The 13,842-nt window shown below is 36.5% G+C and overlaps 1 protein-coding gene and 1 long non-coding RNA gene across 2 annotated transcripts; one reads left to right on the top strand and one right to left on the bottom strand.

Annotated features, from left to right (window-relative positions):
- Window positions 1-1,168: 1,168 nt before the first annotated feature.
- LOC306887772 lies at window positions 1,169-1,924 on the bottom strand. The gene is made up of 3 exons (XR_013785699.1): window positions 1,834-1,924; window positions 1,669-1,749; window positions 1,169-1,570 (listed from the first exon to the last, which is right to left on the bottom strand). It is a non-coding gene; the product is annotated as an uncharacterized lncRNA (long non-coding RNA).
- A 2,073-nt stretch (window positions 1,925-3,997) lies between these two features.
- Window positions 3,998-12,661, top strand: LOC306886827 (uncharacterized protein). Its single transcript, XM_079444155.1, has 12 exons — window positions 3,998-4,529; window positions 5,173-5,312; window positions 5,394-5,569; window positions 5,653-5,813; window positions 6,473-6,613; window positions 7,204-7,325; window positions 7,418-7,586; window positions 8,102-8,247; window positions 9,960-10,084; window positions 11,714-11,840; window positions 11,946-12,079; window positions 12,513-12,661. Exons 1-12 carry the CDS (start codon window positions 4,081-4,083, stop codon window positions 12,630-12,632), a joined length of 2,010 nt encoding a protein of 669 aa, XP_079300281.1. The 5' UTR covers window positions 3,998-4,080; the 3' UTR covers window positions 12,633-12,661.
- The last annotated feature ends 1,181 nt before the right edge of the window (window positions 12,662-13,842 follow it).

The following is a 13,842-nucleotide window of genomic DNA, read 5'->3' as shown; positions in this document are numbered from 1 at the left end:
AATCATTATTCGGCACTAGGAGGCGGTGTCGACACATTACCAATCCTTCCTCATTCTTGTGGATTCTTGGAGAACACACATTTTTAATTGTGGCTTTAGTGTCCAAACAGTTTTTGGTGCCACTGTATATAAATAAGACAAGTGCAGTTTCCCAAATAACTATTACCTTGTTTTTATTTTTAATTAATTTATTTCAGAACAGAGCATTATCAGTTTCAGCCTGGACCAAAATTAGGTGCATGTTAAAATCTTCAACAAAGTCACTCCGCTCGTCTTTTCCCTAGAAGGATCCTAAAAGAAAATATATGTCATTTAAAACATTGTGACAGCTGTATGCATGTGGAAAAAGAAAAGAGAAAACTGACAGGCCTGGTTCAACCACATTCCTTTTTCCCATTAAACCCACAAAAGTCTGGAATTTCTGCCCTGGAAGTCATTTGTGAGATAAACCACAAATATCACATTTGATGCACACACGATTCAGCATTAGCAGCCGCTTTGTCATTTGAAAGAAGTTTATGTAAATACAACAATTATAGAACACCCAACAGTCGTAATAAATGCTAAAAAATTTTTTAAAAAAATTAACTATGCAGGACATTTAAATACAACCCGTTATTCCAAAGTACTGTACGCCTGATTAGGAAAAACTCCCCAAAATTCACCCAAAATACTTACGTCTTCATGTTATCTGTGCTATGAAGAGAAAGCAACATTTTGATTATTTAGATTTTACAGTGTATTGTAAGGTGAAAACTAAAAATATAAAAATAAAAGCTGATATCAAAGTATTAATAAGTACTATGATCGTATAAATAACACACGAAGAAATAAACTATTAAAGAAAGCCCCAACATGGACATAAAATAAAAGTTATTGAAATGGTTCGCAGATTAAATAAAACTAAATAGATTTTCCATTCGTTGCAGTTTTTGATTCTTTCTAATGTTTGAATGTATTTTGAATATTTATTTTGTATGATTCCATTTAGTACGCTGCTTAGCAATACGCTCCTTCTCGTCTCTTATTGGCTATTTGAACGTGTCACGCCCCCGCGTTTATCTAAATGAGGAAGAATTCGAATTAAAGGGGAAACAATGTAACGTTAGAGATTCGGGAGCGCGTGCAGTTCACGTACGTGTTTATAAACAAAGAAATACCCATTCTCAACTGAAAACCATGTTTTATTGTCGATTTCTGCTGCTTTGTTTTTATCTGTTACATTTCTGCGTTAATGCAATGCTTCCTCCGAGAAATGCGAAATCTTCGGATAATCTGCTGCATGTAGACTCTGCCGGCAGCACCAGACACAAAGGAAGGTCCACTGAAGGTCTGGAGGGGTTTGAACCTGGTGATGCTGCTCCTGCTTTCCAGGTGCAGACTCTGGACGGAGTGTTTATGTACAATCCTCCTCCTCCTCAGAAGGACTCGAGGAGCGCGCTCATCGTTCACGCGTTCACCAATAAATCCGCCTTTCTGGAGTGTCTGTGGACGTGGAGCGAGTCCCTGTCAGACCTGCTGAAATATCTGCCGTCCGACACTGAAGTGCTGCTGCTGTCCCTGGATGACACTGGATGATTTTACAGTGTATTTATACCATATCAACTGATAATGTGGAATTGAGAAGTAAAAATGATCTCAACAATAAAATTAGTAAAATATTTTTACGAGATGATCTTTTCCCCATTAGACCGAAAACCTGTTGTAGTCCAGGTGCTCGGCTGACCCTTTCCAACATCGTCTGTAGATCTGTAGATGATAGAAATAATTAAGCAATGCAACCAGAGAACAACAATGTAAAACTGAAATCACTAACCTCGTCTGGATACCTACCCATCCAGTTATCCTCATCAGGACTAACGTTCTGGCACAAAATATCTGACAACGCAGAGAACAATCAGCAGGAAGCTCTTCATGATGCACTGAGTCTGAAACCAAACTGTCGGGCTATTTTACTTTGACAACAGAAATCAGACTGGCAGTAAATAACCTGAGCATTGCCCGTGATGAGTCCTATTTAGATCTGGTGCATAAATAGGGCTGGTGAAACGGGCAGATGATGAATCAGGTGGTAATTATGAATTATTAAAAGGAAATTGCTGCTTCACTGGATTATCCCTGTGAGATTCATCCACTGTCAATTTCAGCCATAATTCTCCATTCTGCATATGACCTCTGATCCACTCCTGGTTCACATCGCTCAAGATGCCTGATCAGTTTGAAGGAGTCTCAGAATTAGACAGTAACTTTACTTCATGACACTTCATGATTTCCTTCACTCACATTCATTTGACTGATGCTGTTATAATTGATAGCTGTAAATCAATGTTGTCCATATGTTGCTTGACTGCATGTGTCTGTGTTTGTACCTTCTATTCTATTCTATTCCTGAACACACACACACACACATATATATATATATATATATATATACTGTATATGTGGACTGACGAGACAAAAGTTGAACTTTTTGGAAGGTGTGTGTCCCATTACATCTGGCGTAAAAGTAACACAGCATTTCAGAAAAAGAACATCATACCAACAGTAAAATATGGTGGTGGTAGTGTGATGGTCTGGGGCTGTTTTTCTGCTTCAGGGCCTGGAAGACTTGCTGTGCTAAATGGATCCATGAATTCAGCTGTCTACCAAAAAATCCTGAAGGACAATGTCCGGCCATCTGTTCGTGACCTCAAGCTGAAGCGAACTTGGGTTCTGCAGCAGGACAATGATCCAAAACACACCAGCAAATCTACCTCTGAATGGCTGAAGAAAACAAAATGAAGACTTTGGAGTGGCCTAGTCAAAGTCCTGACCTGAATCCTATTGAGATGCTGTGGCATGACCTTAAAAAGGCAGTTCATGCTCGAAAACCCTCCAATGTGGCTGAATTACAACAATTCTGTCAAGATGAGTGGGCCAAAATTCCTCCACAGCGCTGTAACAGACTCATTGTAAGTTATCGCAAACGCTTGATTGCAGTTGTTGCTGCTAAGGGTGGCCCAACCAGTTATTAGGTTTAGGGGGCAAGCACTTTTTCACACAGGGCCATGTGGGTTTGGATTTTGTTTGCCCTTCATAATAAAAAACTTAATTCAAAAACTGCATGTTGTGTTTACTTGTATATATATATATAGTGTTGGCTGATTGTTTTAAATGATTCTTTAGCAGCTCTATTTAGCTTTTTTTTTCATTTATTGATTTAATATCATTTTAAAATACTATTTACTAATTTTAGTGTTCAATATTTAATTTATTGTAATATAATTGATCTTAATTAACTATGATTATTGAATATTCCTGTAATTCAATTAATTATTAATACATTAATTAATAATAATAATACATTTGAAAGTGCATGCAATGCAGGAAGAAAGAAAAAGGAAACATGAGCTGCTGATATGATGAAAGGAAAAAAATAAATAGTGGTGTTATTGTTAAAAGTAAAACTATTAAAATATTTGTGTTCATTGAAATAAAGTTGGGATAGAATAAAATAAAATATAAATAGATGAAAAATAAATAAATAAAAACTTTTAAAAAAGCCATGGCTGAAATAAGTATAAGTTGAAGCACTAAAATGATTAAAAATTAAAACTGACATAAAAAAATGAAGGCTAAATAGATGAAAAAATGAAATGAAAATAAATGCAATGAAAACTAAAAATATAAAAATAAAAGCTGATATCAAAGTATTAATAAGTACTATGATCGTATAAATAACACACGAAGAAATAAACTATTAAAGAAAGCCCCAACATGGACATAAAATAAAAGTTATTGAAATGGTTCGCAGATTAAATAAAACTAAATAGATTTTCCATTCGTTGCAGTTTTTGATTCTTTCTAATGTTTGAATGTATTTTGAATATTTATTTTGTATGATTCCATTTAGTACGCTGCTTAGCAATACGCTCCTTCTCGTCTCTTATTGGCTATTTGAACGTGTCACGCCCCCGCGTTTATCTAAATGAGGAAGAATTCGAATTAAAGGGGAAACAATGTAACGTTAGAGATTCGGGAGCGCGTGCAGTTCACGTACGTGTTTATAAACAAAGAAATACCCATTCTCAACTGAAAACCATGTTTTATTGTCGATTTCTGCTGCTTTGTTTTTATCTGTTACATTTCTGCGTTAATGCAATGCTTCCTCCGAGAAATGCGAAATCTTCGGATAATCTGCTGCATGTAGACTCTGCCGGCAGCACCAGACACAAAGGAAGGTCCACTGAAGGTCTGGAGGGGTTTGAACCTGGTGATGCTGCTCCTGCTTTCCAGGTGCAGACTCTAGACGGAGTGTTTATGTACAATCCTCCTCCTCCTCAGAAGGACTCGAGGAGCGCGCTCATCGTTCACGCGTTCACCAATAAATCCGCCTTTCTGGAGTGTCTGTGGACGTGGAGCGAGTCCCTGTCAGACCTGCTGAAATATCTGCCGTCCGACACTGAAGTGCTGCTGCTGTCCCTGGATGACACTGCGCTGCAGGACGCCCTCTGGATGAGAGAGCAGGTGTACAGAGCCGCAGCTCATGGGTACTGACACATTCAGTCACATTAACATCTCATACCATCACATTCTTTCTTTCTTGCTTTCCAAGTACCATGTTTTATTATGATTTTGTGATTTTGGGCACTGTAGTATTCTTTAAATGACTTTGGAGAACCATTTCAATAATTACCATAGTATGCATAAACATTCACTGTAGCTATATAGATAGATAATAGATATAGAGAGAGATGCAGTTTTTTAATTCCCAAAAATGTATTTATTTAGTTATGTATTTTTATTTATTTAGGCTATATTTATATTTATTTATTTTATTTGGACTAAAAAGTACCTGTTGTTAATCTTTTTTGTAATTAATTTTTAATATTTTTAGTTACCTTCCAATTTCCATGTGTAGTATAAAAATATGTATAGATAGATAGACAAATAGATGCATACAGACAGGTTTTTAATTCATAAATATTTTTTAATTTATTATTTATTTCTATAAAAATACCAGGTCATATTATGATGTTTGGATATCATGTTAACACTATTGTATTTTTTTTAAATTACCTTTAAAAAAAAAAAGCCATTACTGTAGTGTGATGTTACCACAGTATGCAAATATGACATAATTAAGGCAGTATTCCATATTTAATATTCAAACACCATTTTTTGTCTTGTTAGAGGAAAAGAGATCTTGTCCAGACTGCATTTCTCTCCTACACCTGTGTTTGCGCTGGGTAACTGGTTACCCAGAGTTCTGTACTCATGGGGATGCGGTGGACACAACTGCGGCCTCTCTCAGGTGCTTTTCTCATCTCCAGGTGAGTGTGTCTTGATGGGGTCACATGAATTGGTTCCATTTGTTTTGGGGGCGTCTTTTCTTAAATATTCTGGAATTGCAGATTGGAGCACACCGGTGATCGCCAAGCGTCTCAATGCCCGATACGACTGGCTGAATGGACACTGGGATAAACATCCTTACAGACTGCTGGATGCAGGTGATGGTTGTGAACCTGTGACGTCTGTCAAAGGTGCAGTCGCGTGGGTATCTGAGGGTGGCTGCTCTTTCTTCACAAAGGTGAGCTGCATGAGCTAGGCAACATGGATAATGGTTCAAAATACAAGATATGGGCTGATTTTCAATGTTTTTAAATGTTTAAGTTAAAAAACATGGCTGCATCCAACGCTACTGGGGTGCTGGTGTATGCATTACCCGGGAATCCCATACAGGACATGAACTGCTTTGGAGACGATTGTTCCACCTCCATCAACATACCTGCGTCTATGGTCCATATTGAACCATCTGTCATCCAAGCACTGCGGTGAGCATCTTCATCATAGCTCACGACTGAGATATGGATTTTTCACATTTGAAGGTGTTTGTTCTTAACATAAATTATTTTATTTCTATATTATATTATTTCTATATATTTGTAAATAATTCTGAATTTGAGATTCATAATACATAATAGTATATAAATAATACAAAAATAACAGTGGTTCTTTTTTGTATATGTGTGATGTTAATAAATTGAATTAAAAACATGCAACATAGAAACACACTACTATTTTTGTTTTTAGAACAGCCATCTGTGAAAATGCTGCAATATATTTCAGCCAATTAATAAAACATAATCTTTACCACTCCAATTAATGCTTTTGCTGTCATTTTACAATATCTTCAAAAGTAGTTTCCTTCAGATGAAAAATCACATGTGAAAGTCTTAGTGACGGCCCATGAATATTTAATAAAATGAACACAGAGGCTGTTTATGATTGGTTGTGTGTTGTCAAACGAGTCATAATAACATTCCAGCACTTCATTATTTAATACTCAAGTCCTTTATGTGTGTATTTGCAACATTTGCAGCATTGCTTGTATTATTTAAACAGGCTAATAAATCATGCTGTATTATAAAGGGTTTTTTTTTCAGTCACAAATGTTTTTCAATCATCTTTGACACATGCATTGTTTTAATAGAAAGGGGCGCCCTGTGAATGTGACATTCCAGGTCACACCTTCTCCAAACATCTTCTTCGCGATCAACCAGAAGGGGGCGTTGTCTGAGATGGGTTGGTTTCTCTACCCCACATTTAGATTCATGGCCTGGCAAGCTCAGTGGTAAGAAAACTGGGTAACACTTTATTTTAAGGTGTCCTTGTTACATGTACTTACTATTATTAAAAACAATAAATTATGCATAATTACATGCAAGTATCCCTAAACCTAACCCTAACCATATAGTAGGTACATGTAGTTAATTAATTTTACTCAGTACTTAAATGTATAATTACACTGTCACAAGGACACCTTAAAATAGTGTAACTAAAAACTGATATATGTTTGGAGAATATTTCATTCACTTAACAGCTAATACTAATCATGTTTAAAACATTTTATGTGTTCAATCTACAATTTGTCATTTTGTTTAGTGCATGTATACTGGAAACCGGGGCTAGTTGTCACAATTTGAATCGAGTGAAAAGTAAAGTTGAATGTAGTGATTGACTGATGGCCAATGCCAATAGGGACATCTGGAGAACTGGGTGCTGACTAATATGTGCCAAATGCTGATCTTAAAATCTTAAAATTGCTAAATATAGTCCATTTATTGGCCTGGCTGATATTATCACTAGCTTACAGTATCATAATTTTACTTCTTTTATTTTACTTTTTTCTTGTGTCCAGTTCACATTTATTTTATTCTCTAGGTTCACATTCAGTGAGGCTCTGCAGGAGCAGCTGCGACAGCCTGCCGTTATAGTGCCTGTGTTTGATCGTCATCTGATGCAGGGAGAGACGGGAGCTGAAGCAGTGGTGGATCTGCCTGGAGGTTTGAACTTCGCATTAGTAACATCCATCATGACAGGCCTATCGTACAAAGCTAGACATTTTTTGTCTAATCCTGTCTGTTTTTGAATATAGATTTCATGGATTATAATATTCTGGAATTGGACGCCTCCCTGTCCTGTCCCGGCCGCAGGGACGAGACATGTGCTCTCTGGGATCACACCGTACAGCTGTACGTATGCTGCGATCGCACCAGCCCATACTGCAACCTGGAGCTCGGGCGCTGGATAACAGCCTTCCGCAGGTACAGTACATGATCAATCGCTTTAACTGAATTGTTGCTATTTTTTCAACATTGACATTGTGGACATTAGAAATTAGCCTTAAGGCCTATTCACACCAAGGATGTTAAAAATAATGATAGAGATTTAGTTTTAAATGTCATTCTATATTTAAAACAATAGCAGAGTCCACACCACAACTATAATGATACCAGCACAGAGGAACCATATCATTGCAATGACTTTCATAACCATTTTTCCAGCTGATGAATGCTAAAAACACTGACAGCCAATCAGAATCCACCTGCTTTAAAGAGCTTGAGAATTTAAGGTGGCAGACGACAAACCTGCAGTTTGCACTCATAATATAGTATAGTATACAGAACTTTACAGAATGTTATTGTGCATTGGTGAGGACACTAATATAGTTGTCCTTATTGTAATCTTTATAGTAATCATTCTAGATGAGAACTGGCCTTTAGATAATGTGTTACAGTTTGTTGCTGATGGTAGAAACATTTTGTGACTTTCTTTACAGAGGCACAGGTCATTGGCTGATGGATGTGTCTCCTTTGATTCCCCTGCTAAATGACAAGAAATGCGTCTTCACCATGAAGACTGTGCCATGGGCCATGCCATGGATGACGTCTCTCAATCTACGCTTTAGTCACAGCAACCAGACAGGTCAGAACTAATTTTATTTATTTATTAAGAAATGAACACTTTTATATAGCAAGGACACATTAAATGATCAAAAGTGCAGATTTTATAAGATTTAATATGCATTGGGAGAGGGTTCCATAAACTGGGAGCAGCCACTGAAAAGGCCCTATCACCCTTAGATTTTAATCTTGTTTTTGGAACATAAAGAATTATCTGCTTTGAAGATCTCAGGTTTCTTTAATTTTGATAAGGAATTAAAAGGTCAGCTATATATTTTGGGGAAATGCCATGCAGTGCTTTAAAAACCATCAACAAAACCTTAAATTCAATTCTAAATTCTACAGGCAACCAGTGTAAAGAAACCAAGACTGGAGTAATTCTCTCTGGAGTTTAGTTTATTTGTATAGCGCTTTTTATGATACAAATCGTTGCAAAGCAGCTCTACAGGAAATTAAGTTTCGACAATATATTTATATATTGCAGAACCTTAATATATTTAACAAAATTTGGTAATTCTGTATGTTGTCTGAGTGTTGGCATCCTCTGAGGTCCTCTGAGGGCATTATCTTTTCTCAGGTGTTCGGTCATTTCAGATCATTTAACGGTTGGATCCAGACTGAAGCTTCTGTAATTCCTAGTTACCATGGGATGTTAATCAACAGAGAAACAAATAGAGACATAATTAGCGTAGCTGCTGTTCCATCTAAGCAAAAATGATTTGTTCAACCCAAGCTAAGAATAATAATAATAATGTACATTTGATCAGATATAACTGCAGTACAAGATTATAAGATGCATTATGTGAATGCTTGGCTAAAGAAATGTGTCTTTAATCTAGATTTAAACAGAGAGAGTGTGTCTGAACCCCAAACGTTATCAGGAAGGCTATTCCAGAGTTTGGGAGCCAAATGTGAAAAGCTTTACCTCGTTTAGTGGACTTTGCTATCCTAGGTACTACCAACAGTCCAGAGTTTTGCGACCTTAGGGAGCGGGTTGGATTGTAGCGTGGTAGAGGACGAGTTGTGTATGGAAAGTGTACAGAATTTGGGACCACCTGCGCTATTTGTATGACACACAGTGTTGCTGCCTATATTGTGCATTCTAAATTGATTACATGTGAGGTTATGTTTCAGTAAACATGCTGCTTTAGAAGGGATGCATGTACTGTAGGCAGTGGACACTAGTTTTTGAAAAAGAACATTTTGTTGTGCATAAACACCAAAATTTTTGTGGAAAGAACATATCAGTGACTGATTTACTGCGTGCAGCTGTGAATGCTATTGCTCACCCACACGTGTTCTATTGAGTCATACTCAAAGGAACAATATGAATTTTGGAAAAGAGAAGTGGAAAATCATCTACATAGTTAACACTATAGAAGGCTCTTCATTATCAAAATGAGTTGATATTACTCTTCTGAATAATTCCACTTCATTTAACTTACAGAGAACTTTGAGTCTGTTACTGACGCTTCCTGCACACTTATAGTTTGTAGTCAGCCTCAGTATTACAATAAAATTTACGAGTTATCAATCTATATAAACCCTAGCTCTATTTTAGTGCACTTGCAGAACACCATAAATAAGCTTTTCTTGGAAGTGCATTTAGGGGCTTGGCTGTTTCCCAAAATGCATCAATGCAACTCCAGTTACTGTAGTAATAAAGCAAGTCAAATAGATTTTCATGAGGATGTCTGTTATAGATGTTGACATCATCTGACATTGTTTTCACAGGTAATTACTCAGACAGACTGTTCCCTTTCAAGGTAATGTCACTCTTCCCTGGGGGGACATTTGACAAGGACTATAACAGCAGATACCAAGAGATCAAGTTCAGTCCTCCAGCTTCAACAAAGAAGGTGATGAATCCAAATCTGTTATTATTGGTGAAATAGTAAAAAGAATAGCATTTAAATAATCTAAAAGTCAGACTCTGTCAAAATAAAAATCCTACTTCCGACACATTGGCCAAACAGAAAAACATAATATTTCATTAAAAACTATATATATATATATATATATATATATATATATATATATATATATATATATATATATATATATATATATATATTACGTACAGTATCTCACAAAAGTGAGTACACCCCTCACATTTTTGTAAATATTTTATTATATCTTTTCATGTGACAAGACTGAAGAAATGACACTTTGCTACAATGTATAGTAGTGAGTGTACAGCTTGTATAACAGTGTAAAGTTGCTGTCCCCTCAAAATAACTCAACACACAGCCATTAATGTCTAAACCACTGGCCACAAAAGTGAGTACACAAAGTGAAAATGTCCAAATTGGGCCCAAAGTGTCAATATTTTGTGTGGCCATCATTATTTTCCAGCACTGCCTTAACCCTCTTGGGCATGGAGTTCACCAGAGCTTTACAGGTTGCCACTGGAGTCCTCTTCCACTCAACACACAACATCACGGAGCTGGTGGATGTAAGAGACCTTGCTGTCTTCCACCTTCCGTTTGAGGATGCCCCACAGATGCTCAATAGGGTTTAGGTCTGGAGACATGGTTGGCCAGTCCATTACCAGTCTTGGAAGTGTGTTTGGGGTTATGTTGGAATACTGCCCTGCGGCCCAGTATCCGAAGGGAGGGGATCATGCTCTGCTTCAGTATGTCACAGTACTTGTTGGCATTCATGGTTCCCTCAATTAACTGTAGCTCCCCAGTGCCTGCAGCACTCTCAGTATGAGAGAGTGAGAGCGATAACACCAAATTAACACACCTGCTCCCCATTCACACCTGAGACCTTGTAACACTAACGAGTCACATGACACCGGGGAGAGAAAATGGCTAATTGGGCCCAATTTGGACATTTTCACTTAGGGGTGTACTCACTTTTGTGGCCAGCGGTTTAGACATTAATGGCTGTGTGTTGAGTTATTTTGAGGGGACAGCAACTTTACACTGTTATACAAGCTGTACACTCACTACTTTACATTGTAGCAAAGTGTCATTTCTTCAGTGTTGTCACATGAAAAGATATAATAAAATATTTACAAAAATGTGAGGGGTGTACTTACTTCTGTGAGATACTGTATATAAAAGTAAAACCCTTTCCGTGACTTGAATGTGTTTTTTTACATCTGTGCTGGAATGGTACTATAAATAATACTACTAATAACAATAGTAATGCAAATATTATAATAAAATATTTTTATTTTAATACTAGTTATTTTGTAATTAATGAATCAATTTATTTATTTATTTATTTGCATATAACATTTCTGGATAAGTAAAACCTTCCATGGATTGAATGTTTTAAAAAATCTTTTAAAATCTTATTAATACGACTTCTATAATAATACAATCAGTCAATCCATTTATTTATTTTTATTTCATTCATTTATTTATTTTTTATTATTATTATTGTATACTGATTCATTCATTCTTATTTAATTTATTTTTGCATGTAATATCTCTGGAGAATTAAAACTGAATTAAATGTGTATTTTTGTGTGGCAGGTGGAGTTATATGCCGTTATCACGGCTCACGGGTCTGACGAGAACTTCTGCGGTGAATTTTGTGTGACATCACATAATTTCCTGATCAACAGATCCGTCAATAACACCCTTGTGTTTGAGTCAGCTGGTTAGTAGCACCAGGGTGACAGAATCAGTGGACTTGATGACATTTTATGACATGAATCAAAGAAATGTGTGGCAGTGAGTGAAACAGATGTGCATGTCCGTGCAGGATCACCTCTGGGCTGTGCCATGCGGGTGTCTGAAGGAGCAGTGCCCAATGAACACGGGACCTGGTTGTACGGCCGCGCAGGCTGGTGCGACGGGCTCCAGGTGGATCCATGGAGGACCGACATCACTTCCCAGGTACAGCAAAACAGAATGACAAGGTCATGGGACAATAATGTCGCATACTACGTATACTGCATGTCCTGTGCAGCAATCAGTAGTAAAGCTATATTTTATTCTGACATACTCTCTTAAAAATACATTTCTTTATTGGCATTGATGATCCCACAAACATGGAACCTTTCCATTGCACAAAATGTCCTTTATAGAGGAAACCGGTTCTTCAGATTAGTTAAATATTCTTCACATTAAGAAAAAAAATGGTTCTTTTAAGCGCTGTTTTACTGAAAGGTTTTGGTGAAACATAAATGGTTCTTCTAAATCTATTGGAAGCTTTATTTTTAAGAATGTAGCCAGAAGCATGTCATTTCTTGACGCACCTTTGAAATTGTGTTTGTTTTTTGCTGCATGATGTGTTAATGATTTAAAATCATTTTTGTTCCTCTCACAGCTGGACATGAATGGAACCAATTCTGTCCTTTACTTTGGACTCTTTGAAGGACGCAATCCAGAACCAAAGACTAATCCGGGTTACATTATTATGTACTCTTTTCTAGTGTTTTATAAATAAATTCAGCAGAAATGTTTTTTTATCCCACATTCAGAATCACTTGCTTTTTATTTGAATGATTTTATGTCCATTTTTAGTATTCCCTCATGTTGCGCTTTTTTGAAAAGTATTTTTGTTTATAAATGCTATCTAACATGATTGAAATAGATTTTTAAAACAGTTGACAAATGAGATTAGACAGTCACATAATCACACAGAAACTGACAGATCTTTTTCAAATAAATTGTGTCTTGAGAGATGCACATAAGTCTCACTTTATTTGCATTACTAGCTGTGTTTCCTAAATCACAGACTCTGTCACAAACCTAGTAAGCTGCATATTTAGGCAGCATCTTAGGTGCTCTCAACACAACGTCTGGTCCAAAAGGTAGGAATTATGATGTTTTCTAAGATACTGTATCTTCTTTTCACTCTCATTTGTGAAGAAAGAAATCCCATAATGCAATCCAAAGATCTCAGTAAAAATTCTGAGAAGTATCTTTAAATCTAAATCCATTAGAGTTATGATGTTGGCTTAGAAGGCAGCATACTAGATTTAGGAATGTTGTTACACATGGTGCTCTTTAGTAATAACTGTCATCAGTCATTCTTCGAAAGTCTTGCCACTCTGTGTCTAAATGCTTTTATGAAGAGGTTTCATCTTAAGTTTTTTTCTTCTGTGTGACAATTATGTGCAATTAGACAAATCTACTATAGCTCCTTAACTTCAAATGGAAGGAGGACCAGTGAATCTCTATCTTCATTCTTGAGTGCTTTTCACTTCAAGTCCCCGATCCATTGCGACACATTGTTGGAGTCACACAGAGATCATTCTTGCCCAGCTAGTTTCCACACTTGACTTCTTCTCCAATTTTAGGAGATCTTCTATAAAACGAAGCATTATTACAGGTACTGTGTTCTGTTGAAATGCACTTCCTATGATGGCTGCACACAATAGAACAGAACAGAAAATGTATGTTTTTTCAAAATTTTGATTTTGTGAAATTCACTACATAATTTTGAGAATCAAAAACATTGGGAATGATTATATTCTTGTTCTGAAGTAAAGAGCTTTTTTAGTTGAATGCATGAAGGTTAAGGTTTATGGAACTGCTATCAAGACAATTGAAGCCTGTGATGTCAGTTACAGCAAATAAAAGTTGCATGTGGCGACTTCCAACCTCTGCAGAGAGCAGTCGCTTTCTTTGATTCAAAATTGAAGATGTCATTT

Source organism: Barbus barbus (genome assembly GCF_936440315.1).
Source record: "Barbus barbus genome assembly, chromosome: 21".
NCBI lineage: Eukaryota > Metazoa > Chordata > Actinopteri > Cypriniformes > Cyprinidae > Barbus > Barbus barbus.
This window is presented reverse-complemented; position numbering and strand designations above follow the sequence as displayed.